Source organism: Chionomys nivalis, chromosome 7 (assembly GCF_950005125.1).
Source record: "Chionomys nivalis chromosome 7, mChiNiv1.1, whole genome shotgun sequence".
NCBI classification, from domain to species: domain Eukaryota; kingdom Metazoa; phylum Chordata; class Mammalia; order Rodentia; family Cricetidae; genus Chionomys; species Chionomys nivalis.
The window spans coordinates 84,241,333-84,268,700 of NC_080092.1; the positions used below are offsets into that span (position 1 = coordinate 84,241,333).

Consider the following 27,368-nt stretch of genomic DNA (forward strand, 5'->3'; position numbering starts at 1 on the left):
TAAACAATTTAGTGTTCTAAAAATCAATAATAAGGGATTAATCTTATGTTATCAAATCTGGCTGTCAGCAAGATCTATCCCTGTATCCGAATGCATGGAGATTGGAGACCTGATGTCTCCTGGATGGAACTGTTCCATGTGGTCACCTTTGTTTAAGATGGTGGTGAAGTCATAAGACATTCTTCTTCTCCAACCTTAGTCAACGTGGTGGCTGAGCACGTGGTGTGCTTAATTAAGGTGGTGTCAGACCACATGGTGTGTGAGAGCAGTTTGAATTTGGAGTTACAAGCTGCAGACTAATGTTTTGTTACAGATTTCAAGCTCTACCCAATTTCCTAGTTTTTTTTTTTTTAATCTAATAAGGTAGAAAAGTACAAAACAACTTTTCTGTCAGATTCAGGGCCGGAAAATCACAAAGGTAAAATCTGAGCCCAGGCAGCTAGCTGCAATAGCAATGGTTGATAAATGGAACACATACATTCAGGCATCCAAGACCAGTCAGAAACAAGCTTGTAGTACCCGTGTTTATACAGCTGACAGACCCTAAGTAGACATAGACACAGATCCATTCAAACACATGGAATAGACGGGTTTTTTTTTTTTTAACAGAAAGGTAAACAAAACTTTCCATTGAAAACTGTGCCAAGTGACCAACTTAAAAGTCTTGAAATAGGATTACAAGTGTAGAGTAGCATGTAAGAAACCAAAGTGTTGGGTTCAGGGAGGTCACACAAAGATGAGAACACCACCAAGTCTAATAAACCAGAAGCAAACTTTATTCCAGAAACCAGATCCTAGGAAAAGCAGAAGCAAAGTTAAAAATAAAAAAACACCACAGGGCATAGAAGCTTATTAGCTAGCTGAGACCACAGCCAGAGATGGTGTTTGTTAGGCTGTGGCAAAAGGCCGGTTTCTGAACCCATCTTTTATAGTTAGGGCACCAAGCATTAAGTCTGAACAAAGGAATTTTTGTGATCTTATCCTGGAGACCGTAAGGAGGGGAGTGAGTTCTAACGTCAGTGGGTAACTCGGCAGCTATCATGAAATATGTTTCAGAGTTGATTACAGCGAAAAGTCACTAATTGCAAGAAAACAGATGTCTTTAGCAATCTAGTAATACTAGAAGGTTGATAAATCAGAATAATTGGTTCTTAGGCTGAGAACTTAGAAGATAGCAGAAAGTTCTTCACACTACCTCAAGGTAAAACTCAGATATAGGCTGCTATACTTTACAGCCTCCGTTATCAGAGCTCATTAGTCAAACCAGATATTTGTACTGTGGTCACTGTCTCTCCTGGTACCTCCAGGCAGTGTATACTGAAGCCCCCCATGCCTCCCCTTTGATGGTACCAGTTTCCCATAACAGAGACAGTGCCTAACCCAGAGGTCACACATCTCTATCTCCTAAAGGTTAACTCAGTTCACATCTGTCGTTTATCAAGGATGGCCAGGACATTACTCTCAGTTTGCAGGGAGAAGCTCTGGCCTTGTAAATAGAACAGCCAGTTGTAAAATGGAATGACCTAGGCTGATGGAGGCTTCCCAAGCATCTGAGAAAACAGCTCACTGTGAATGGCTGAGCCTTGATCTGCTGAGAAAGCTGCTGACAGTCTGTTCTCATTCTCCTAGACTTAGAATTTTATATATTTTTTATTTCTACATTCTTATTTTTTGAATATACATTTTTGTTTTCTTATTCTTGGACTCTTCAATAGGAATAAAAGATGCTTCCTGGTCATAACGTGCACCTATCGGGTCAGGGCAGCCCTATTGGGCAGCCAGGAACTGTCACTCATGGTGCCCAGTTCACGAGCAGCAGGGTCTAGGCAGTCAGGACTACAGCAGTGCCCCAGGCACCTGAGCCTGGAGGAGGAGGCTTTGGAGGGCAGAGAGAACCAGAGTGGCAGCACAGCTTTCCCGAGGGAAAGGAAGCCCAGATTACCAAACTGAAACAGCAACTGGAGGATTTGGGAAAAGAAATTTTTAGGAAAGAGGAAGTAGAGCCATTGAGACCCTGGAATGTGGGTCTGCATTGCAGGCCCAAAGAGCCAGAGCCATGTGGAGAACATGGCAGGCCAGAACCCAAACTGTGGGCATCCCAGGCTGTTGGGGGGAGGGAACGGAAGTGCAAAGCTCAATAATCCTGGGTGAATTTGGATAAATTTTACAGCAACTGGGGATTGGTTTTAGACTTGGCACTGCCCACTTCCAAGCCTCTGCCAAAAACTGAAGACCATGGTGGGGATTCCGCCATGATATCCTGGGGCCAAATGGTGGTCGGGTGTCACTGTGTAGAATATCTCCTGCACAAAGGAATCTCAAGGGGCAGGGACTGTCCCTGCTCTGGAACGTGCCAGTTACCTGGCGTTGCAGTGACCTTGGCAGGTAATCTGTAAGTCTTTGGCCCAGAAGGGGCCAAAACGACTCAGAAGAGATCCTGGATCTCTTATAGGCTTTTGGTTTAGAAATGGGTGACTTACTGAGCCAAAGTCAGTTTGGTGTGGCAGAGGCAGCGGGTAAGAGGGAGAGCAGCTCCCCATGACCACATGCTCTCGAAAAGATTCAACTCTACTGGACTCAGCACCAGATAATAAATATTTTGAAATCCCCAGTAGTGGGTTTCTCTGCTGGTACACTAAGCCAAATCAAGCCGAGTTGATAAAACCAGGTTTGATCCGAGCAAAGCAACTCCTGAGTAATTCTCGGGGGAAGAAAGCAGGAGAGAAATCACACCACTGCTCCCAAGGAGGGGCCTTAAATACCCTGTAGGTGCAATCTCTGAGCAGCTTCAGGGGCAGAACCGCTGACGGTGGGCTTTCTGAGGGTAGGGTCTGGAGCGAGATGGAGCCAAAGTGGAGTCCCAGTTAAACACCTTCTACCTGTGCAGAACTCCAAGATCAGCCAGGGGTGAGCTTCCTTGGGTATTCTTGGTTGTTTTCTACCTGGGCTTAGGCATGCGCACATGTGCACGTGCCAGAGTCAGCTCCAGTTGGGTGCAGGTCTCAAAGAGAGGTGTGGAGTTGACAAGGGGAAGGAAGAGACTGACATAATCTGAGGGTGAATCAGGATGGCTGCCCATTTATTGAAAAAAGGCTACACCTTTTATACTCTATAATTGTACAATATAGAGTTTAGCCACAGTCAAGATTCTATGTCCTATGACTCAAGTATTTTGTATCTACAGCAATAAGGTCTCTCTCTCTCTCTGTGTATATGTGCGTGTGTGTGTTTCTGTTTTTTTAATATTTATTTATTTATTTATTATTTATACAACATTCTGTCTGTGTGTATGCCTTCAGGCCAGAAGAGGGCACCAGACCCCATTACAGATGGTTGTGAGCCACCATGTGGTTGCTGGGAATTGAACTCAGGACCATTGGAAGAGCAGGCAACGCTCTTAACCTCTGAGTCATCTCTCCAGCCCCGTGTTTCTGGTTTTTTTATTGATTTTTAATGAGCTCTACATTTTTCTCTCCCCTCCCCTTCAACCCTCTCCCAAGGTCCCCGTGATCCCAATTTACTCAGGAAATCTTGTCTTTTTCTACTTCCCATGTAAATTAGATCCATGTATGTCTCTCTTAGTGTCCTCATTGTTGTCTAGGTTCTCTGGGATTGTAGGCTGGTTTTCTTCTTTTATGTTTAAAACCACTTATGAGTGAGTACATATGATAATTGTCTTTCTCAGTCTGGGTTACCTCACTCAAAATGATGTTTTCTAACTCCATCCATTTGCCTGCAAATTTCAAGATGTTGTTATTTTTTTTTCTGCTGTGTAGTGCTCCGTTGTGTAAATGTACCACATTTTCCTTATCCAGTCTTTGGTTGAGGGGCATTTAGGTTGTTTCCAGGTTCTGGCTATGATAAACAATGGTGTTATGAACATAGTTGAGAACATGTCCTTGTGGCACTTTGAGAATCCTTTAGATATATACCCCAAAGTGGTATTGCTAGGTCTTGAGGAAGGTTGTTTGTTAATTTTCTGAGAAATTGTCACACTGACATCCAAAGGGGTTGTACCAGCTTGCACTCCCACCAGCAATGCAGGAGTGTTCCCTTTACCCCACAACCTCTCCAGCATAAGTTGTCATCAGTGTTTTTGATCTTGGCCATTCTTACAGGTGTAAGATGGAATCTCAGAGTTGTTTTGATTTGCATTTCTCTGATGACTAAGGATGTTGAGCATTTTCTTAAGTGTCTTTCAGTCATTTTAGATTCTTCTGTTGAGAGTTCTCTGTTTAGGTCTGTACTCCATTTTTTATTGGTTTGTTTGTTCTTTTGATGCCCAATTTCTTGAGTTCTTTGTATATTTTGGAGATCAGACCTCTGTCCGATGTTGGGTTAGTGAAGATCTTTTCCTATTCTGTAGGCTGTCATCTTGTCTTGTTGTCTGTGCCCTTTTTCTACAGAAGCTTTACAGTTTCAAGAGGTCCCATTTATTAATTATTTCTCTCAGTGTCTGTGCTACTGGAGTTATATTTAAGAAGTGGTTTCCTGTGTCAATGCGTTCAAGTGTACTTCCCACTTTCTCTTCTATGAGGTTCAGTGTGGCTGGCTTTTTGTTGAGGTCTTTGATCCATTTGGACTTGAGTTTTGTACATGGTGATAGATATGGATCTATTTTCATTCTTCTACATGTTGATATCCAGTTATGCCAGCACCAATTGTTAAATATGCTTTCTTTTTTCCATTTGATATTTTTTGCTTCTTTGTCAAAACTCAGGTGTTTGAAGATGTGTGGATTAATATCCGGGTCTTCTATTCAGTTCCATTAGTCCACCTGTCTGTTGTTATGCCAATACCAGGCTGTTTTCAGTACTGTAGCTCTGTTGTAGAGTTTAAAGTCATGGATTGTGATTCCTCCAGAAATTCTTTCATTGTACAGGACTGTTTTGGCTGTCTTGAGTTTCTTGCTTTTCTAAATGAAGTTGAATATCATTCTTTTGAGGTCTGTGAAGAATTTTGCTGGGATTTTGCTGGGCATTGCATTGAATCTGTAGATTGCTTTTGGTAAGAGTGCCATTTGAGGTCTGTGAAGAATTTTGCTGGGATTTTGCTGGGCATTGCATTGAATCTGTAGATTGCTTTTGGTAAGAGTGCCATTTTTACTATGTTAATTCTGCCTACCCAAGAGCATGGGAGAGATTTCCATTTTCTGATGTCTTCAATTTCTTTTTTCAAAGATTTAAAGTTCGTGTCCATACAAGTTTTCCACTTGTTAGAGTTACTCTGAGATATTTTATGCTATTTATGGCTATTGTGAAGGGTGATGTCTCTCTGATTTCTTTCTCAGCCCATTTATTTTCTGTGTACAGGAGGGCTACTGATTTTTTGAGTTAATCTTGTATCCTGCTACATTACTGAAAGTGTTTATGAGTTGTAGAAGTTCCTTGGTAGAATTTTTGGGGTTGCTTATATAAACTATCATATCATCAGCAAATCGCAATAAGGTCTTATGATCAAATTCTAGAGGTGTAATGAACGTGGAAACAGATCCCTCTGCATGAGTAAACAAAAAGGGGGGGGAATCTGTACTATAGGCAAAGTTGGAAATCTATAGTATAAATATAATACAGAAAATAGGAAATTAAGTAAGAAAACTACGAAGTAGAAAATTATTAAGGAGAAATATTAAGAGAACATTTTGCTCACTTGGAGGCTGCCATACTCATCTGGCCCTGCCAGAGGGGAAGGCTGCATCCAGTAACCTTGGTAACAAAGTAATCTTGCCACATGAGAAGGACCCCACCCTTGTCTGTCCAGTCAGTACTGATAGCCTAGGACATCTGGTATCAGAAGGATTAGACGGGAGATGGTTCCAACTGGTATAAAAAGAGAGGCAGAAGCAAGGAAGTTATCTCACCATCACGATGCTGCTAACAAACTGCTGAGCCTTGTAGTGAGATTCTCTGAATGCCTTGCCTCCCGAGAGCAGATTCTTGGAGCATCTGCCATGCTGGAGTTGCAGCCTGAGCGGCTGCCCGCGGCCCCACCATGAGCAGAAGCGCTTCAGCTGCTGCTGCCATGCACTTCCAGCCTTGGCCATAGTCTCCCAGGCCGGGCCCCGCCGAGCTTGATCCTCTTCGGACCCGGTCGCAGAGCATCCGGAGCAGAACATCGCAGACCACACAGCCTATGCAGTCAAGAGTGGAGCTTCGCTGTCAAGCACCCAGTGTAGTTGGGCATCCAGCCTGAGTAAACCCAAAAGTCCTTTTTAGGGCTGAAGAAACCCAACAGTCCTTTTCAGGACTGAAGAACCCTCACAGAAGATATCAGGTTGTATGATGCTATTTACACTCAAGTATGGAACTTCATAAATCTGAGATTAATAGAAGAGCACAGATGTATTAATGCATGTGTTTAGTGTGTGAAATGTTAAGCGATATGGATAATTGGTAAAGATTAGGAAATGCTAATTGATAACTTGTATTAAGATTAAGAAGTGTTTTATGGATAATTGATAAGCCAGATGGAGGTTAGGAACTAGTTTTATGTATTAGGATTAGTAGGGTTTATAATTGTGATATTGAATTGTTTGTGTATTGCCTATCGCGGACCTCCCATGCGTACTAAGAGTGTGAACCCCGTAACACATTGGATATAGAAGCTATTAATAAAGAATCATTATAAAGACAATTCTCTTGCTTGGTCTGGTTACTCATCGCTCTCTGGGGAGAAAGGCACTGAATCCTCATAGCACTATCCATAAAAGAACCTTGAGCTGAAACCCAACAGCTTGCAACAGTCAAGAGGGTAACCAATAGCACTGACAATTACCTGTAATACTTGGGAGGTGGTCTGTGGGACTTCATGAACCAACAACTTGAAAAGCGGTAACCCATACCAGGTATATTGAACTTTTTATTTGATAGCATATGTTGTCTGAAGGATGCATTATTTCCTTATTATAGGGTGACTCCATTTAAACATATCATCATATATGTTTTATTCAACTCCTCCTCTACAGTCTTAGTTTATGCACTCTCTCTCCCAACTCTGAGTGTTCCTTTATAAAAATCTCACTGAGTCCACTTAATGCTGCCTGTATTTGCATGACATGAGTGTAGGACCATCTACTGGAGCATTGGTAGTCTTTCAGGACCTACATCTCTGAAGAAAACTCAGAATATTTATTTTAGAAAATGTGTATATTTTTAGGAAGCTTCTATAGTGGTGAGTTTCCATGGGGCATTTCAAAGGTCTTTAGTATTAGTTATCCCTCCCTATATGTAATGACCCCACATTGAGAAGCATCTGTCAGGGCCCCACATTGGAGCGATATCTGTCAGGTTCTGGCCTCAACAGAGTTTGCACATTTCAGGGTAGGGGTATGTAGATTAGAAAAATTAGGTAGGAGGAACAGAGATATGAAAGAAATGCAGAGATATAGAATAGAACCAGGAGGGAAATCCAGTGAGTACTGACTATGCCGGCATTTATTTTGCATATTCTTATATACCACAATCCAGAAATGGGGGGAAGAAGGCAAAAGATTGCTTTAGCGTGCTACATTAAACAGACAGAGCAATTACTTGCTTGAATAATTGAAACATCAAGCAAAACTATCCTTTAGTTAAGTATTCTATTGCTTATGCAGGACATATAACAACCACACCTTAGACCAAGCATTCTGTAGGCAGCCATTCCTGGGACAAACCTTCTGTCATATCCTTACAGGAGCAAGAATAGACTTGAATTCTCTGACCTTTGGTCAAGGTGATCCACCTCTTTGGGCCATCTTAGTATTCAAAACACCAGGTAGTCACACCCTAGGTCAGGATCTCTTGTTTGTAGCCACTCCTTGTAGGGGAGACCCAGCCAATTACCTTGCTAGCAGGGGGCAGGGTCCCCCGAGGATATTTTTTACTTATAAAGATTGCGGGCCGTGCTTTCAGCCGCCCCTTCTGCTTTCCTGTTCTCCGCTGGAACTTCGGTTCTGTGAGTCTTTCCCTAATTAAAGCTGAATATTTTATTATAATTTCCATCTGCCGTTCACTTACGCTGCGACAACTCCTTATATCAGACTTGTTGTCAATAACTTTGAGAGAGCAAGAGACTTAAGCTCTCTGACCTTCAGTCAAGTCCCATTTCTGTGGACCCCCATACCTGTACCTCCTCCTCTACCCTGCCTTTCCTTCCTGAAAGCCATGCAGTCTTTCCTCTTGCATTTTTCTTTCTCCTTGCATTTCACCATCTGCATTCTATCTCTGTCCCACCATCCTCATGGCCCTTTACTCATCCCTACCCTCCCTGGGTGCTCTTGTTTCTTTAGACACACATATCGAAGCTAACATAAATATATGATAGAAAACATGTGATATTTTTCTGGGTCTAGGTTGCCTCACTTAGAATGACTATATCTCTCCCAATTTATATTTAAATTTCATTTTTCTTTATAGCTGAATAGTAGTCTTTTGCATACATGAACTACATGGCATTATCCATTCTTCCACTGGTAGACATCTAGGCTATTTGTATTCCTGGCCATTGTGAAAAAAAGGGAATAGCAAGTATCTCTATAATATGATATAGAGCTCTTAGAGACTTTGCCAAGGAGTGGTATCATGTATGCAATAGAACTATCTCCAGTTGTTTGTTTGTTTTGAGGAATACCCCACTGATTTTCATAGCACACCAGTCTGTACTCCCGTGGGCTGTTTGTTGCCCCTGAGCTGGAGAATAAGGAATGATCTGGAACAAGTTAAAACATCACTTTGTATTGCTGTCACAGAGATTGGGTTGACTTTTCTGAATAAATAAATTGCTTAGTGTGATGAGCCTTTGATTAAATTTCCAGAGTTCTGACAAAGGTAGTTGACTTTTTTTTTTCAACAATTCATGATTTTATAGAGGAATGAATTCTCATGTCCTTACCTCACTATTTTCATTGCTGTCATCATGTTGTCATAGCTTTAAGTCTCTAACATCTCAATGACAATGGGATAATTAGGTATTAGTCACAGAAATGATTAGGGAAAAGAAAACTATACTTATTATAGAGGCTGCTATGGTGAAATGCCGTGGTTCCCTGAGGGGCACAGCAGCAGAAATGCTGCAGGTCCCCAAGTGGCAGTAGCAGGCAGTGGGCAGAGGGTCATGAATGCAGCCAGTCCCAGGCAGGGAGCCACGCAGCAGGTGAGAGACAGAGACCTATTAGGCACATCATGCAGAATGAGATTCGATATTTATTTTGTGGGTTATGAAAGGGAAGGGGAGAGGGGAAACGGAGAAGGGGGAAGAGCAGAGAGAGAGAGAACTGAAGAGGGGAAGGGTAGAAGGGAAAAGGGAGAGAGGCAGAAGCTGCCTCTTTAGGAGAGAGATGGAAAAAGGAAGGAGCTCAGGCTGGAAGCTGAAGGAAGATCCTCAGGAGAGGGAGTGGGTGGGGTTTGTCTCTTAAAGAGACAGGACAGCCCATTACAGAGGTGTTCTCAGATAAGCACAGAAAGTTAAAACCACTATTTCTAAGCCAACCATGACAATGCTCATGTCTATAATCCCAGCATATGAGATTTAAATCAGGAGGATCAGAGTTTCAAGGACATCCTGATCTGCGTAATGAGTTCTAGTTTGAGACTAACCTGATCTACTTGAGAATCTGCCTCAAAAAAAAAGCAAAACAAAAATTATTTCTAAGTCATTATTTGATACAATTAATACACACTTAAATGAAGAAATTTTTAAAGTTTTCCATATTAAGTCCTCTGAAAATCAGTGTTAAATTACAGCTCTCTTAAATTTCTTCTAATAAGTTAAGTACAATATTTGGTGTCAGAACTGACTTCAGATTCCTACCTTACTATTTATGATCTTACGAGAAGTTACAGAGCCTCTGTGCCTGGTTTCCTCATAGGTAAATGAACCAATTATAACCTTGACCACTTAAGATATTGTTAGAATTAAATGTAAAAACAGTGATGATAGATGCCTGGAAGCACATGAATTTTTAGTACAATATTTTTTGTCAGAATTTTATATAGTGTAGTTTAATGATATTCACCTTCTCCTCTTTCAGCTCCTCCCAGATTCACTCCAGATTTCATGTTTTCTTTTTTAAAATGCTCAGTCATTGTGATGATTTGAAAGGAATGTCCCTCATAGTCTTAGTCATTTGAATACATGTTCCCCGGTTGGTGCCATTTGAGGAGGTTTAAGAAGTGTGAGCCTTGTTTTTAAAAGTTATGTCACTGGTGATGAGCTTTGAAAGTTTAAAGACTTGTACCATTTCTAGTTTGCTTTGTCTGCTTCCTGTGGTTGAAAATGTGAGCCCTGAGCTTCCTACTCCCACTGCCATGCCTGTGCTCTACCATCATGGACTTCCAACTTTCTGGAACTATAAGTCCAAAGAAACTCCCTTTTTCTGTATGTTGTCTTGGCTATAGTGTTTTTTTTTTTTTGATATTTTTTTTAATGAAAAAATTTCCACCACCTCCCCGCCTCCCATTTCCCTCCCCCTCCCCCACTCCTCTGCCCCTCCCCCACTCCTCTCCCCCTCCCTCTCCAGTCCAAAGAGCAGTCAGGGTTCCCTGCTCTGTGGGAAGTCCAAGGTCCTCCCCCCTCCATCCAGGTCTGTAGTGAGGAGCTGCGGGCAGGCCTGCTTTTCGTCCCGCCAGGCTCCCACATGGTTAGCTTTACACCTGAAATAACAACACACAAACTGTATTCATTTAAACACTGCCTGGTCCCATTATATCTAGCCTCTTCTTGGCTAACCCTCATATCTTGCCTAGCCCATATTTAGTAATCTGTGTAGCACCAGTCTTACCGGGAAAGATTCAGCATGTCTGACCTGGCGGCTTGCTTCATTGCGTCTGCCCAGGAGAGGAGAGGCATGGCGTCTGCCTAACTTCCTCTCTTCCCAGCATTCTGTTCTGTTTACTCCACCCACCTATGTTCTAACCTATCAGGCCAAGCAGTTTCTTTATTAGTTAACCAATGATATCAACAGATTGATATATGACACTCCCATATCACAGGTCTAATAAGGTGAGCATCCAAACAGGCTAGGCTCCCACAAAGCCAGTACATGCAATAGGATCAAAACCCAGTGCCATTGTCCTTGGCTTCTCATCAGCCCTCATTGTACACCATGTTCAGAGAGTCTGGTTTTATCCCATGCTCTTTTAGTCCCAGTTTAGCTGGCCTTGGTGAGCTCCCAATAGATCAGCCCCTCTGTCTCAGAGGGTGGGTACACCCCTCGCGGTCCTGACTTCCTTGCTCATGTTCTCCCTCCTTCTGCTCCTCATTTGGACCTTGAGAGCTCAGTCCGGTGCTCCAATGTGGGTCTCCATCTCTGTCTCCATCCATTGCCAGATGAAGGTTCCCACTGATGGCTCTTCTGGTACCGAGATCAGGTCTCCTTACTGGCCAGGTAGCTCGCAAACAAAAGGCCTATTTTGCTTGCTGCAGGCAGGCTATTGAATCAAAAGGACATCCCCCCACCCGGTTGCACTCATAACTCGATCCCAGTGCCCAAACAGGCTGAGCTGGGGGATGTTCCTATAGTGTTTTATCACAGCAATACAACTACACCCATTGTGCCCATGAATTCTCAGTTGTAGAAACATCACTGGAGTGTGCTTATCCTATGAAGAATCTCACTCTGGAAAGATCCAGAAACATTTACCTGTCCACAACTCCTCAGTTATGGGTGTCTCTTACTTTGAAGAGACATCATGACTATGACATGTCTTATATAGCAAAACGTTTTAACTGGGGCTGGATCACATTTCAGAGGTTTAGTCTATTATCAATATGGTGAGAAACAAGGCGGCACACAGCCAGACACGGTGCTAGAGAGGTAGCTGAAAGTTCTACATCTGGATCGGCAGGTGGCAGGAAGAGAGTATGAGCCACTGGCCCATCTCGGGGCTACAGACCTAGCATACCTGACAGACTTTTCTGTGAAGCAGGACGTTCTGCAGGGCTGTCCCTCTGTGTCTTGTCAGAGGTCGGCAGTCCTTTCCTTTGTGTCCTCTTTGTCCAGTTTGAATAGCGTTCTGTCAGCAGTCAAGGCAAGGGCACTTTCTAGCCTGGTGGCTTACTTTTGCCACACAGAAAGTAAACTCCATGTGGAGTTTCTTCGATGTCCGTCATCTTCTCTGAACTAGATTGGTGCTGCCAAGGGCAGACATGTCTCGTCATAAAAAAGAAATAATAAACCTATGTTATCTTAAATGTCATATTCTGTAGATCTCTGAAGTGTTTTAAGATGACCTATCTAAAGTATCTCTGTTTGACCCTGAAAACATACCTAATATGACTGTAAATTTGATTGTAATGACTACTAACTATTAACTTACATTTCTTTATATCCTAATTAGTTGGTAATGATAACTTTCAAGTACTAGAAATTTGCATTATATTGCTAAATGAGCTGTATAGGTACAATGCCTTGAACATGATTAGAAATGTATGTACAGTATGTTCTAACAAAATTAATCTCAAATTTGTATCAATATGCAAAGATCTATATCAATACAAAATATTTAAAATAAGTAGTTGCTTTCTTTTGGTTTAAAAGTAGACTTAATAATCTACCTTTTTATTATTTCTCTGTTCCCTTCTTTTTCTTTCTGTGTAGGCTCAGAAATATACCTTTATATCCTATTGTATCTATATCCCCTTTTTTTCTTTTTAGAGTAGATTCAGTAATCTACCCTTATATCCTATCATATCTATATCCCCCTGTTTTGTTTTTAGAATGAGGTCCCTGAATCTGTTTTCCTTTGTTCAGCTTTTTTCATGACCATTACCAGTAACAACTTATAGCCAATCCCCCTAAACAATGATAAATATCCATAACCCAATGACACACTAAAACTACCCATCCCACCTCTTGGGAATGTGGGTGTCATGTTCTTAAAGTTACTTCCTGCTGTCTGGGGGCAGCAACATCTTTAGGGGATCCTGAAAAGAAAATGTGGGTTAATTGTCACGTCCTGGGAGACATAATTGTATCATTTGTTGAACAGTCTCTGTAATGGGAAAGTGCAGGGCTTATCTCAAGTTCTAGCTAGAGTAGTCTGCAAGGCTGAGTCATTTCAGTTAACCACCTCCAAATTGTCCTGAGTAATTTGTAATTCAAAGCCAATCTTTAGGTGGTGGTTTTCAGCTTAGTGGTGTTGTCATAGTCCTAGTGGAATCATTATTGTGGGGCCCCATCATCCTTTTAGAGACTTCAAAGCTCACTGTTATGCATAGTCTTAGTTCACTGCAGAAAATTTAAATATTTTAAATGTCATGTGCAGCAAATCTCAGATTAAAGGATCAATATTTGTTATCTAGAGTACAAAACTTAATTCCTACTTACCGGAGAGTGACTCAAACCTGAAATCATGTACAGGAAGGTAAATAAAAACTTTTTTTAGATCTAGTATTCTATGTGACCATTAATATCATGACAAAAACATGTATATATATCATATAAAATTTGAGATAATATTTATACCTTAAAAAGCTGTCAAAGATTTAAAATAAAACCAAAATATTATGAGAGTAGTGGCAATAAAATAGTCCCTAAATTTTAGTTTTTCTTCTTTCCCTTATCAGGTGACTCTTCTGATATGATACAGAGATTTGGAATTTTACTTTAACAAGCATGCTTGAGTTTAGAGAAGGAGAGAGTCACACTCCAACTCCAAAGCTAGCTTTAATTTCAGTTGGTCTGGGACTACAAAAAGAACATTTGTATCATATGTTTATAGAGAACAGCAAAAACAAATGTTTAGGAAGATTTATGAAATTTTATCCAGTTGGAGATATGATATGCTAATAGGTCAATTTACTTTTGTTCTTTGGAAATATTTTCTAGATGATTTATCCTTTTTCTTCAGATGTCTCATATGTCTTGTGGTCTTCAGATTCCTTAGCTGGATGCCTTCATTCTCCTGAAAGACAAAAGCAAAATCCTGCCCCAACCATAACTTTGAGGAGATTCCCAAGTTATATCTGATCAAATGAAAAGCATTTGTTTGTTGTATAGGTTAGTATAGATTGAATGCTAATGCTGTTTGATGAACTGTGACTTCTTCTAATTAAGGGGTCTCTCTTGTTCAAATCTAATCTTTATAATATTTGTTTTATGGTTGCTCCTGAACTTTTTGTTCTTACTTCTATAGCAGGTTTATCATTCAGGACAGTATCTTTTTTCTTTTTTTTCCCAATAGGCATTACGTTCTTTAATTGCTCTGGGAAACGGTTTCCTCCATGATGACAGGAAATGATTGCACAGAATTTTGCATAGGGGCCTGCTAGAGGCTGCTCAAGGCGTTTCCCTATGGCAAAGGTTTACCTTGACTGTTCCTTTCTGATCTACATGCCTGCCTTTGCCACACCTTCTGCATAATCCATAAGGGAGGGGAATTCTGTTTGGATTATGCTTAGAAAAAACATTGTTTCTAGGAACTCCCTGTTTACAGTCCCTTTTTAGGTGGCATTATGAGATGCAATATTGATTATATCTCAGATCCATTCCTCCAAGAGTGCTGATCTTACCTTAACAGTCTAATTAGCATTTTGCATTGTGCATTAGCATTTTCAAAAGCCGGATTCAATTATTTGTCTAGCTTCTGAATATACTATCATTCTATCTACTATAACTTTAGTAAATGACTCAATTTTCTTTCCTATTTCTCCAATTCTGTCCCAAGCATTCAAAACCACTGTATGGCATAAAGCTAAGGTGTGGTCATCATATAGAGATTGCCTTTTTCCATTAGCATAATCCCCCTCTCTAAAAAGTTGGTCTTGGGAGATTTCCATACCTCTAGCCCTACTTTGTTGTTCAATGCTCTTAATCTCATTTTTCTACTGGATCCTCCATTGTAACTGAGGACCAGGATGTCCTGGACCTCCCTCTATAGACCAGGCTGTCCTTAAACTCACAGAGATCTGCCTGCCTCTGCCTCCAAGTGCTGGGATTAAAGGTGTGTGCCACTATACCTTGAATTTACAGAGATCTGTCTGCCTTTGCCTCCCAAGCATTGAGATTAGAGGTGTGTGCCACCATGCCTTGAACTCACAGAGGTCTGCCTGCCTCTTTCTTCCAAGTGTTGGGATGGATTAAAGGTGTGTGCCACCACACCCAACTACTCTCTTTTATTTTAAGGACTTCAACCTTTTTTTTCTCTCAAGCCTGTGTATATTTTTTAAACACACTGTAAACCATTTAGAGGTTTTCTTTGTCTTTGAGTCTATCTTTACTGTATCTCTCTCTTTTTCTGACCATGTGAGTCTTTAATTTGCTAAGCAATATGGAGAGGATTAAAGCCGTGGCTTTGACGGCTGAATCCAGCCCATTCCTTAGCTTTCTGAGATTCCATCCTCATGACAGAGGTACCAGCTGTAGCCATGTTTATTGCCACAACTCTCTGGTATTTCAAGGTCCCTGCCAGCAAGCAAGCCGTACAGTATTCTCACTAACCATACTCAAATGCTCTGTAGGCGAACCTCCTGCCTGAAAGAGTCAGAGTTTGCACTGGCAGAATGGCCCAGAAAGCCAGCATTTTTAAAAGCATGGCTTTTTTCCTGCTATGGCTGAAAACCAAAAAGCATGCAGTCAGCTTTTCATCAACACCATTTAAGTGTTTTGTGGCAGGACCTCTTAAAAGAGCTGCAAGATTTTACAGCTAAAGCTGAGTCAGGAAGCCTCTCTTAAATGAGAGTGCTTGCCTCTAGCGAGCAGAGCCCAGCCAAGAGAGTACTGCTATCAATAAGCCATGCTTAACTCTTCTTATTTTATGTCTAGAATTAGTTCCCCAGCTCTCTCAGGCTTTATGTGGATGCAGTTGTCCATGTGGGTGCAATTTGTTGACTGAGTTTTCTGTTCTACCTGGTTCCCGCAGTTGTTAAGTCCCAAAGAAATCACACAGAGGTCTACATTAACTATAAACTGATTGGCCCATTAGGTCAGGCTTCTTATTAACTCCTATAATTTACGTTAGCCCATTATTCTTGTCTATGCTGGCCACATGGCTCAGTACCTTATTCAGCGAGGCAGTCACATCTTGCTCCTCCTTTGGCTGGGACAGGACTGCCAAATATGCTTTCCTCTTCCCAGAATTCTCCTGTTCTTGTTGCCCTGCCTCTCCTTCCTGCCTGGTTGTCCTACCTGTACTTCCTGCCTGGCTACTGGCCAATCAGCGTTTACTTAAAATATAATTGACAGAATACAGACCTTTGTGTCACACCACTTCCCCCTCTTTTTTTAAAACAAGAACTCTGAATCTGATATCCTTTGTTTAGCTTTTCTCCTGACTATTAGCCATAACAACTTGTAACCAACATTCTAAACAAATGAAAATATCCGTAGTCCATTTTTTGGGAATATGGGTGTTTCCTGTTTTTAACAGCTGGATTTGGATTTTTTAATTTTTCTGGTGAGACATATTCTCCACAGTAACTGGGAATGACTGAACCACGTTCATCATTGGGGGCCTGCAAGAGACTCCCCATGGCGTTTCCCAATTGGAATCCCGTTGCCTTGTCTATCTTTTGTTGACCTACATTCATTGATCCAGTGTTGGCCTTTGTCACACCTCCTACATATACCTGAAGGCTGAGTCCTCCTATTTCTGCCATTTCCAGAGGAGACATTATTCCTAGGAATCCCTTGTCTACAATCTCTTCTCAGATGTCCCATTCTACCACAATTAAAACATTTGGTATTTTGATGTCTTCTCTTATCATTGGAAATTGCTTTTCCTTCCCAAGCTTCAGTACCATAGTCAACTATCTTGACGTTCATTTTATGCAAGACCCATTCATCCGTGGGTGCTGATCTGATCTTTAAAGGCTTAAGGATCCTTTTGCATTCTACATTGGCATTTTCATAAGTCGAAGACTCAGTTGGTATATGTCTAGCTTCTGTATCAGTTACCCCTATTTGTCCAGCCCTAATTGGTCTTTGTAAAAAGTCACTAAAAGTTTCTCTCTGATCCTGTTTAACTCTAAGATATGATTCAATTCTCTTTGTTGGTTCCTAAATCCTGTCTCAAGACTTTCAAGATGCTGTACTACATAGGGACAGGTGTGTTCATCAAAAAGAGTTTGATCCTGAGATTCAGAGTAAAGTTCCTCTCCTAGAATTTGATCTAGGGAAATCTCAAATCCTTTTTTTTTCCTGTTGTTCTAAAATTCTAGCTTCTTTCTTAAAAAAGCACCTCCCAAGTAACTGCAGTCCATTTTCTAGAACTGCTAAGATTAACTGAGTCTAGTCTTGTGGCATTGCTTTGTTACTGGAAGCCCTCATTTTGACCATTTCCCTAACAAAGGACAAATGTAGTCTATAAGTTACAACTGCTTATTTAATTTCCTTTTGATAAGTCATATGTATGGACTCCCATTAATATTCTTTGACAACCTTAGAGTACTTAGGGTCAGATACTCTTTCTGATGTTATTACTGAAAAGGCATGCAGAACTCTAGGGAAGCTATCCTGAAGATTTTTATGTACTGATGAGGCTAAATTTTGTCTTTGTACCTTTTGTCCGTGGTCATCAAATTCGATAAGTTTGTCAATCTTTTCAAATATATTTACCACTTCCTTTTGTTATATCTGGATCTCCTGTCCAGTGCTCTGTTCTAATCCCCTCATTGAGGAGTCCAAGATATGAAATCTGTCCAGTAGAGATAATGTCTCATCCTTGCACATAATCTTTATAGGATGCAGATTACCTTCCTCGAGAGACATTCTATCAGTCAATCTGTCATACCCCTTCAACAGAGTCCGATTAATACATTCAACAGTACGAATTCTTCCAAGTAATGCTTTAGTACACACTGTCATTGATTGAGTTTTATGTGCCAATTCAGCTGTATCCTTCCCAGAGTGCTGAATTTTCCTTTGAATAAATTACTGTCTGTATCTTTTCTAAAAGTACCTCAATTGACTGAGTTTTGTTAGCTAAATTGTTTGTATCCTCCTTCAGAGTTCCAACCTCTTTTCTGAGAAGCTTGTATAAATCTGTAAAGACTGTTTTATTTCTAAAAGTGCCTCATTCTTAGCCCTATTGTCAAACCATATTTTTATGAAAAAGATATTAAAGACAAGACTAATCCCCCAAATCAAAAATAGTGATAATCATATAAGTCTTGTAAAACCTTGTACATGGTGTAAGTAAAGAGGCTATTGAAATGTTGGAAGGTTGTTGGACATATTGTCCTTTTAAATTATAAAGTTATAATTTATATTTCAGTTTATAAATCTTACTTATGGTTGATTTTGAGCTGGAGTAGGTGCAATAACCATTACCTGCCAGTAAGTGTCATGGGCCAGCTACAAAAGAAACCCAGCGGGGCCTAGAAGTGCACTTGGAGACACGTGGCTAGTCTGAATATGATTTTATTAATCTAAGCTGAAAGATATGCTTAGATTAATAATAAATAGTTCTTTACTAGAAACCACAGACTGTGTGCGCTGATTGGTCAGCAGCCACAGGAGCACAAGGATAACAAGATAACAGAAGGCACCTGGGAAAGCTGTATCCTGTCTGAGTTTCCGCACAGTGCGTGGCAGCGGGACACAAGCACCAGGGAAAGCGTGCGGGGACTTGAAGCTGCTCCAAGGTGTGTAATGAGATAATATAAAGAACCATGGCTAATCTGTAGCAAGAAAAGCCGCTGCTACATAAGAATTCTATAACCAAATGAACTGCTGGCTCTGTGCTGACTGAGCCAGGCTGAAGGAGGACTCAAGCCGAGCTGGGCTTGCTCTAAGCCCAGCGGTGTGCAGTCAGAGCTGGGGGTTCTAAAACCAAATGTTCAGGTGCCAGATGATGACAGAAGTCACAAAATAATCCCATACCAGTTCAGAATAATGAATAATAAAAGGGTTATTTATTTAAGGGAAAACTTACAGATCACTGTCCTTGATAACAGTCCTCTGCATGAACAAAAACAGAGTCTCGCAGCCGGAAGCAGGAGCCGGAAGCAAGAGAGACAGGGTATGCTTTACAGGTGCTTTTACCGTATCAGAGACCACATCCAAGTGGGCTGGTATCTTAAGGGCTATTGCCTGAAAGAGCAGAATGTGTGCCCACAGCAGCCAGGGAAATAATCTCCCCACCCCTAAACTCCCTCCCACAAACATTTCCTCTCTTAACTGAGTTAACTACAAATTATCTTATATTTCTAAAAATGGACAAGCATCTTGAATTGTGGGACACGTTAAAAATAGTTTCATACATTGAAAGGCTTTACTATCAATGTCATTGTTTATAGGATTTTTTAAAATTAGATTTATTTATTTTTTGTGTCTGAGTATTTTGCCTGCAGGTATGTCCTTGCAGACCATGCCCTCAGAAGTCAGAAGAGGGCATTGGATTCCTGAAATTAGAGTTATGGATGGTTATAAACCGCTGTGCCAATGCTAGGACCTGAACCTGGGTCCTTTACAAGAGCAACCAGCACTTCTAACCACAGAGCCCTATCTCCAGCTCTTCATCCATAAGATTTTTGACCAAAAGAATTCGTCGGCATTTTTTCTTTGCAATCCACTTTTTTTCCTGTTTTTCTTCTGCTTGTCTTTAATGTTATACATATGAATAGTTTCCAAAGTATGGATGTTTATGGAGTCTAGGTGTGTCTGTGTATGGGTACATGTGTGCCAGAGCATGTGATTGCCATAACATTTATGTAGAGGTCAGGGGACAACTTGGGGAGGCCAGTGTTTTCCTTCCATCATGCAGGTCCTAGGGATTGAACCTAAATAGTCAGGTTTGATGGCAATTTACCGGTCAAGTCATCTTGTCCCACAAACCAATTTTAAAACGTTCCATATACCAAAGAAATCAAACTGTATAAATAGATTCATGTACATTGAAAATTCTGGTAATTTCAATTGCTTTGTATTTTTCAGAATTCTCAGCCATAATCCTCTCACAATTGTTGAAGATCCCTACTTTTTTAAATTGCCAGCATTAAAATATCTGTAAGTATTATGATAGTCTTATAGTTTTTGAGATGACTCCTCCTATCCTTCTTTCTGATTTCCACTAGAAAGTATACCTTCTCTTTCTTATTAGTTATTTGATAATATCATACACTTTGTTTTGATCACATTCATCCCTTTTCCCCAACTCTTCCCAAATCCACACCCCTTCCCTACCCACCCAACTTTGTGTTCTTATACTTTTGTGTGCGTGACTTTTCCATGGAGCATGAACAACCTACTTGAGGCCACACTCTCAAAGCCTTCAAGGTACATACCCATATCAGAAAACTGAGGACAAGAATCTGTACAGAGAATTAATCAGACATACAAGGGAAGTGCACTCAGTAGTCAAGCTGCTTTACCCTTTCAGTCCTAGCCCAACAAATCAGACAGCTCCTCTATATGTCTTTGTAAACTTTAGATTATTCTTCTTGTGTTTTTTTTTATCTTAAAAACGATTAGCAAGGCATCTGGTCTAACAAAGTTATTTTATAGCTTTGTTTCTTCTAATGGTGCATACTAAAATCTGTGACTTGGTCATTTTAGCATTAAGATAATTACAGCCATCTTGGCTCCTGGGAAAATTTAGTTGTTTACCTTGATCATTAACCAGAGCTAAGATCTAAGTCAACTCTTTAAGTGGAACTCATCTGCCTTAGCTATGAAACATGTTCTTGTATGTATTTTATTCATTAAAACTCTGTATAAGCTATCATCCCAATTGTCAGTTAGATAGTACAGTCTAGGAATATGTAATCTTCTTGACAATCCACAGGGAAAGAATGCTCAGTAGATAGGGATATTTCCATAAGATAAATACACTACAATACAGGAAGTGTTGGTGGGGGTCTCTCCACATCTACTCACACCATGCCAGATGCCAGGAAAAGATTGTAGTAGCAACAGGTAAAGGCAGAACAGAAGCAAAAGACAGTCTGGAGTCTGTAACCTCATAGCCATGCTTAGTGAGGTTCTCCCATCAAAGAACTTTCCTCCTGGTGGGCTGACACCCTGAACTTCAGTCGCCAACTCCTGCTCCTCTGGCACTGGCCCCTGGCACATGCTTATTCGAACCATCACACTGTGTGTGAGCTTCTATAGGAGTGGGTTCCCAAACAACTTTTTCAAAAGATCTTTAGTGTTAGTATTTCTCCCTGTATTCTATCCTCTGCTTTGCTCATCAAAGGGTACTTTGTCTTAAAGATAAAAAGTCAGTTTAGTTTTAACTTGACTATTTTTTAAATGCATTAAAGGGCTGGAGAGGTATCTCAGCAATTAAGAAGAGTGTCTGCTAGTCTTGCAGAGAACCTGAGTTTGATTTCCAGCACCCAAGGTGGCTGATCATAACTGCCTTTGTTTTTAGCTCTGGAAGAATCTGATGCTTCTGACCCTCATAGACACCTATACTCACGTACAGATTCCCCCACACAGACTCATATACACACAATTTAAAATAAACTGAATCCTTTCAAAAGTTACTAACAAAGAGAAGGATGAAGATAAGATAAATAATGGGCAAGACATTCAGCCTGGGGAAAACCAGTATTGAAGATCATAGAGAGATATGCAATGTAGATGAAGCTGGTATCTGTGGTCGAGACCTTTTGCTGCTCTATTTGAGGACTTGCATTTGAATCCTAACACCCATGTGGGTAGCTCACAATACACTATAACTCCAGCCCCAAGAGATTCAATCCCCTTTTCTGTCTTCCATGGCACCCCCATACATTCATGTGCACCTACGTAGATACACAGATACATATATGTACAAAATAAATTGATAAGAGAGATGAATATATCATCTCAGAAAGCAGAGAAATATATATATATATATATGTATATATATATAATAAAAGAACATAAAATATGAAGTAGTAGTTATATGGTAAATGCAATATGAAAATGAAAGGTAAGAAGATAGATTCTATTCAATGCCATCTCATTAAGTGGATGATATAAGTAGCACTAGATATAGTAAGCCCTATAGAAGTTTCTTCTCTGATGGGCTTACTTACTCCTGAGACAGATACTTTTATAGGAAAGCCAGAATGTAAGTAACCACTTGCGATGAAAATGGCTCCTCATGAAATCTTTCTCTCCTTCAGAGACCTGGGGACAACACAAGTACAGCTGACAACGCTTGGGAACATTTTCATGATGACCCTGCAACTGGGACAGCTGTAAGGTTTATTTTCTTAGGATAAGTTCACCTAGCTCTTTTAAATATTTGTTTTATGCTAGTTTTTTGTCTTATCAATTTCTTGTCAGGATTGTTGAGATAAAAATTTCATGCAATTAAGTTCAAATCATAGTTAGCTAACTACTGCTACAGAGCTTAGGTAACTATGCAAGCTCTATCATCCCCAAAAGGCCCATCATGGGCAGTGAGATGGCTCAATGCATAATTCTATGAAAGCCTGGTGACCTGAGTTTAATTCCTAGAAACTACATTGAGGACGGAGAAAGTCAACTCGACAAGGATGTCTTCTTACCTCCACAAGTGCTCAAACAACACACAACATAATAATAAAAGTTCAAAGGCCTCCTGTGCCTTTTTAGTCACTCCTCTCACCCTTTAATCCATCACTACTCTTATTTCTGAGCCTATAGTTTTTCTTTTCCAGAATTTCTCATAAAAGACATTTCATAGTGTGTGGCCATTTGTATCTGTCTTCTCTCACTGGGTGTGATTCTTAGTATATCTCGTCAGCAGTGCATGGCAGTTGCTCCATTCACTTAATTTTTCAGTTTTCCTTAAGGCATTTACCTGAATTGAGGGTGTACTCAGTTAGTAGAATGTTTGTCCAGCATCATGATGCCCTGGGTTTATATAAACCAGGCATGGTGGTAAATACCTGTCCTTCCCAGCACTTATGGCGAGGAAGCAGGAGAATAGCAGATTAAGGTGTCTTTGACTGCATAAGTAGTTTCTGACTAGCCTGGGATACATATGAGACCCTGTCTCAACAACAACAAAAAGTTGCCTTTCTACTAGCTGATACCTAGTAATGTTTGTGTCCTTGTAATCTGATTTGCATTTACTTAATAATGGGTGCTGTGGACTGTCTAGTTGTACTCAGATATATCCTAGTGCTGGGTATTTGAATCTGTGTCCATATAGATGTTTTTGTTCTTGCTGAGCTTTGGTTTTAGTTTGTCTTTGAGACAGGGTCTCTTTTATATAGGCCAGGTTGCCTTTGAACTTGCTACCATTCTGCCTTTGCCTCCTGAATTGTGTCTTCTCTGACTTTACAGGCTTTTGCCACCATATACATTTTTTTTTACTAAGAATCTCTTTTTCTTTATTTTGTATGCATGTATTTGTGTTTGTGAATGTGTGTGGTAAGTACTCATGTGAAGATTCATAGACAACTTCCAAAAGTCTCCTTCCACCATGTAGGTTCTGAGTATTGCAAATGCCCTTAATCCACGGAGCCACCTTGCTGAATGAGTTGTTTTCTTTACTCTGCATGCAAGTCCTTTCTTCCATGTATGTGTTTAGTAAGTACCGCTTCTCTGGCATGACTTGCATTTTCACTAGTATGAAGAGCACATGTTTTTTAATTTTTATGTATGATGCACTCTAGCAGTGTTTCTTCTATAGCGTGTGCTTTTTGGTGGCTTACACAAGAAATCTCTGAGTTACCCTCTGTTGGAACTGCAACTCAGGTGGGTAAGAATGACATGGGGATAATAGTTTGGAGGATAACCAGCCTGGAAGTCTTGCAGAGGACAACCAAGTAGTCAGAGTTTTCTTCAGCAGCAAGCGTTGCCTCTCCCTTTCTTTCCAGCATGCCCTGGCCAGTGCTATACCCTGGCCCTTCACTGCAAAGGACCAGGCAGTGGCTACCTGCCTGGCATGATCTCTGCCTGTGACATTTTCCTCTTGGGTAAGGTAGCACAAGTACCTCCATGGTTCTCTGGTTCTGGTTCTAGGGAGAAAATCTCCCAGGAGGCAGGTGACAGTTTTCCAAATGAGTTTTCTAAAGATTCAGTGGAAGCTGCTCCAGATTCCATTAACAACATGCTCGTGGTCAGGTGATGCACAGTGCATGCCTTCTCCAGCCTGATAAGAACCATGAGGGGCTTCTTTAACACCCCACTCAGATGCCTGAAGAATCACTACGTAGCAGTGTCCATGGAGATGTGCTTACAGAGAAATGCAGGTTTTTGAGGAAGATGAGAAGGACCTGGAGCAGAAGTGTCAGCACTGCAGCCACCCCTGTGTGACAAGAGATGGCACTTCATCCTGGTGATTCCAAAGAGGAGCATACTGCAGGCAGGAAAGAAAGTAGCAAGATCAGAAAACACAGCAGCAACACTAGAATCCCAGTGCATCCCAAAGGCATTCAGTCTCCACCTCTGAAGATAAGGACAATGAGTCAGTGCAGGAATATGGTGACCCAACCTGAAACACCAGTGACTGTTTATATTAAAGTGACATTTTAGACATTAAACTCCCTGTCTTTTTTGGTAGAGCTGCATTTTGAACCCACTAACTATTTTACAAGTCCTCTGGTGCAAAAAAAAAAACAAAAAAAAAAAAAAAAAAAAAACAAAAAACCATGAACGCTGAAATCAGAGCCAAGATAATGGCTGGCCCCTTTTCCCTTGGATGTTCTGAAATCATGTACTATCACAGGTATATAACTGACTGGAAAAAGGAAACAAAATGTTATAATAAAATGATTAAGAAAAAAAGTGTAAGGGGAAATGAGTGACTACCTGCTCACTAACCAAGTGCTCCAAGAGTCCTTTCTTCACTGCTTTGATCCACTGAAAGCATCTGAAAGCAGAGAACACTGGGCAGAGACTCTCATCCCATTGCCTCTGGAACTGGAGTTAGACCCTTCCATAGGCAGAAAACAGTAGACTATGGCCATATTGTTCTTACTTTGTGTCTTTACAGTCCTTTGCTTTTCTCTTGTTTTGTGGTGTGTGTTTCACACACATGCATGAAAGAGAAAGAGAAAGGAGAAGGAGAGAGATGGGAGGAGTCTCTAGGGGTTGAATGGGTTGTAGTACAAATATCCCAAGGTCAAAGCTGTATTGGTTCCTCGTGTTTATCTATTCATTCAAGTTGGGAGTGTAGTACAATTAATAAAAACCCAGACACAGATATTGAGGTCCAACCTGAATATCAGAAAAGCAAAGCAGCTGAGCCGCTAGAGAGCTCTTATCTCTAAGAAATCATCAGACTAAAAGAGCATGAATTCCTTCCTGTTTCATCCCACTTTATATTCCTCTCTAATGCTGGGATTAAAGGTGTGAGACACCACTGCCTGGTCTTTTGTGGTTTAGTTTTACTTTCAGGTCTTCAGGCAAACTTTATTTATTAAAATACAATTGAAATATAACTACAATTATTTTATTGTCTAAAACAAAAAGGAAGGTTATAATTAATATAAGAAATTATATACAATAAGTATAATAACTGTATACAATATATACAGGCAATAAATATAACAACAATGTCTAGTCCATTTGCACTGAATAAATTCAGAGAAAATACTCATTATCTGTGTTAGCTTGGTGAGTTCAAAACCTTGTACCTAATTTACTTTCTATCATACCTTGCATTGCCATCTAAAACTGTCTTGATATCTCTCAAACTTGTATACTTTACAGTTCCTTAGTTTCTTTTCTGAGTCTCATAAACACTTAAAACTACAACTATCTAGTCTTCAACTACCGCAGAGACCCAATATTAACTGAGTAAGCAGGAGATGTAAGCAAGTGACTTCCAAAAATGTGAGAAATGACAGAAACAGCTGGCTGCCTGGACAGTCACCCAAAGTTCTTCTGCAATGTTGGGGCATCCATATTCAGCCTACAGGCCTAGAATATCTGACAGACTTTTCTATGAAACTGGGTTTTTGGAGAACTGTCCCACCTTGTCTGGGCAAGGTTTGGCAGTCACTCTCTTTTGGGTCCTGTTTGTCTCATTAGGACAACATACTGTCAGCAGTTGAGACAAGGGTACTTTCATACCCAGCTTACTTTTGCCACAAAGAAAGCAAACTCAAAGTGGCGTTTCTTATATTCCCATCATCTTCTCTGAGGTAAAGTGGTGCTGCCAGGAGCATACATGTTTCATTGTCATAAAAAAAAAAAAAAAGAAAAAAGAACCTATGTTACTCGACAATAGAAGTTACAAAATAGGCCCACACAGGTTAAGAATTATGTATAATAAATATTTATTTAGGGGAGACTCACAGATCACTGTCCTAGATCACAGTCCTCTACATGAATGGGTAACAGGAACCGAGTCTGTCAGCCAGAAACAAGAGCCAGAAGCAAGACTGTTGTTTTGTATAATTGCAAATGGTCTCTGAGTAGTTGATTGGGTTGGGTTTATTTTTTGTTGTTTTTTTTTTAAGTTCTTATTTGGAGTTCTGGCCAGAATGCTGTAAGAAGGTGCACCATTTCCACAGCTGGTACCCAAAAACTGGTCTCATAGTAGCACTATCAGCATCATGACATCATATCAACCAGGTGGAGTCGTTATTGTGGGACCCCATAGTCTTTCTAGAAGCTTCAAAGATTACTGCAGGGAAATCTACTGTTCATTGTTGAAAACTTAAACATTAGTCATATAGACATATATTCAGTGAAAGATATGATATAGAAAAAAATGAGCATGGAGAAAAGTAAAATATTTCCTTAAAATCTACCTTCTTTCTGTCCCATACCAGATGACTCCTGACATGAGACAAAAATTCAGAATTTTTCTTTTAACAACATGCTTGGATTTAGAGAAGGAAAGCCATTGACTATCTCTAAAGCTAGTTGTATTTTTAAGTAGAAATGTATACATGTCCAGATAATCGAATTTTACCATGCAGATAATATAGCATCACAAATGAGATTTCTCTTTGCTTGGTGATCCTTTCTGGATAGTTATCTTTTCATTTTTAGACATCAAGGTCTCTCAACTCTTTGAAGATGAGTATTTTCCTGCAAAGACAAGAACAGAACCTTGCCCCAACCCTTATGAGGTTTTTTTGTTTGTTTGTTTACTGCCTGTATGATTATCCACCCCTATGGATGAGCTGTCATTTCTCTTTCTCAAGAGGTTTCTCTTTTACAAACCAAATCTTAATTAATTTTGATGGTATCCATAGCTTTTCTTCTCCTGTGGAAAGAGGAGTGAAACTCTTCCCCAGTGTAGCACATCTCCTGGTTTCCATTGTGAGGTCAGCACATCCTTGGAATACACTGGCTGATTTAATTCAGCATTTTTTTTCTATTATCCAATGTCTGCTGTTGTCATTCCTTTCTCATTAACATTAAGAAAATTCAAGGTTAATAGAGTTATGCAGTCTATTTCTGGGAGTATTTTCCATCCCTTTCTGTTTGTTTAGCATATCCTTTATAATATAATTTGACCTTTCTATAACTGCCTGACCTATAGGATTGTTTGGTATACCTGTAATATGCT

General features: G+C 40.3%; 1 protein-coding gene across 6 annotated transcripts in view; it reads left to right on the forward strand.

Annotated features, from left to right (window-relative positions):
- The window catches only part of LOC130876800 (leucine-rich repeat-containing protein 37A-like), a 94,792-nt gene that overhangs the window by 30,634 nt on the left and 36,790 nt on the right, over positions 1-27,368 (forward strand). For all 6 annotated transcript variants that reach the window (XM_057773413.1, XM_057773414.1, XM_057773418.1 and 3 more), the window contains 2 exons: positions 19,853-19,924; positions 22,033-22,107. In XM_057773413.1, the coding sequence (XP_057629396.1) occupies positions 19,853-19,924; positions 22,033-22,107 (147 nt within the window). The remainder of the gene's footprint in view (positions 1-19,852; positions 19,925-22,032; positions 22,108-27,368) is intronic.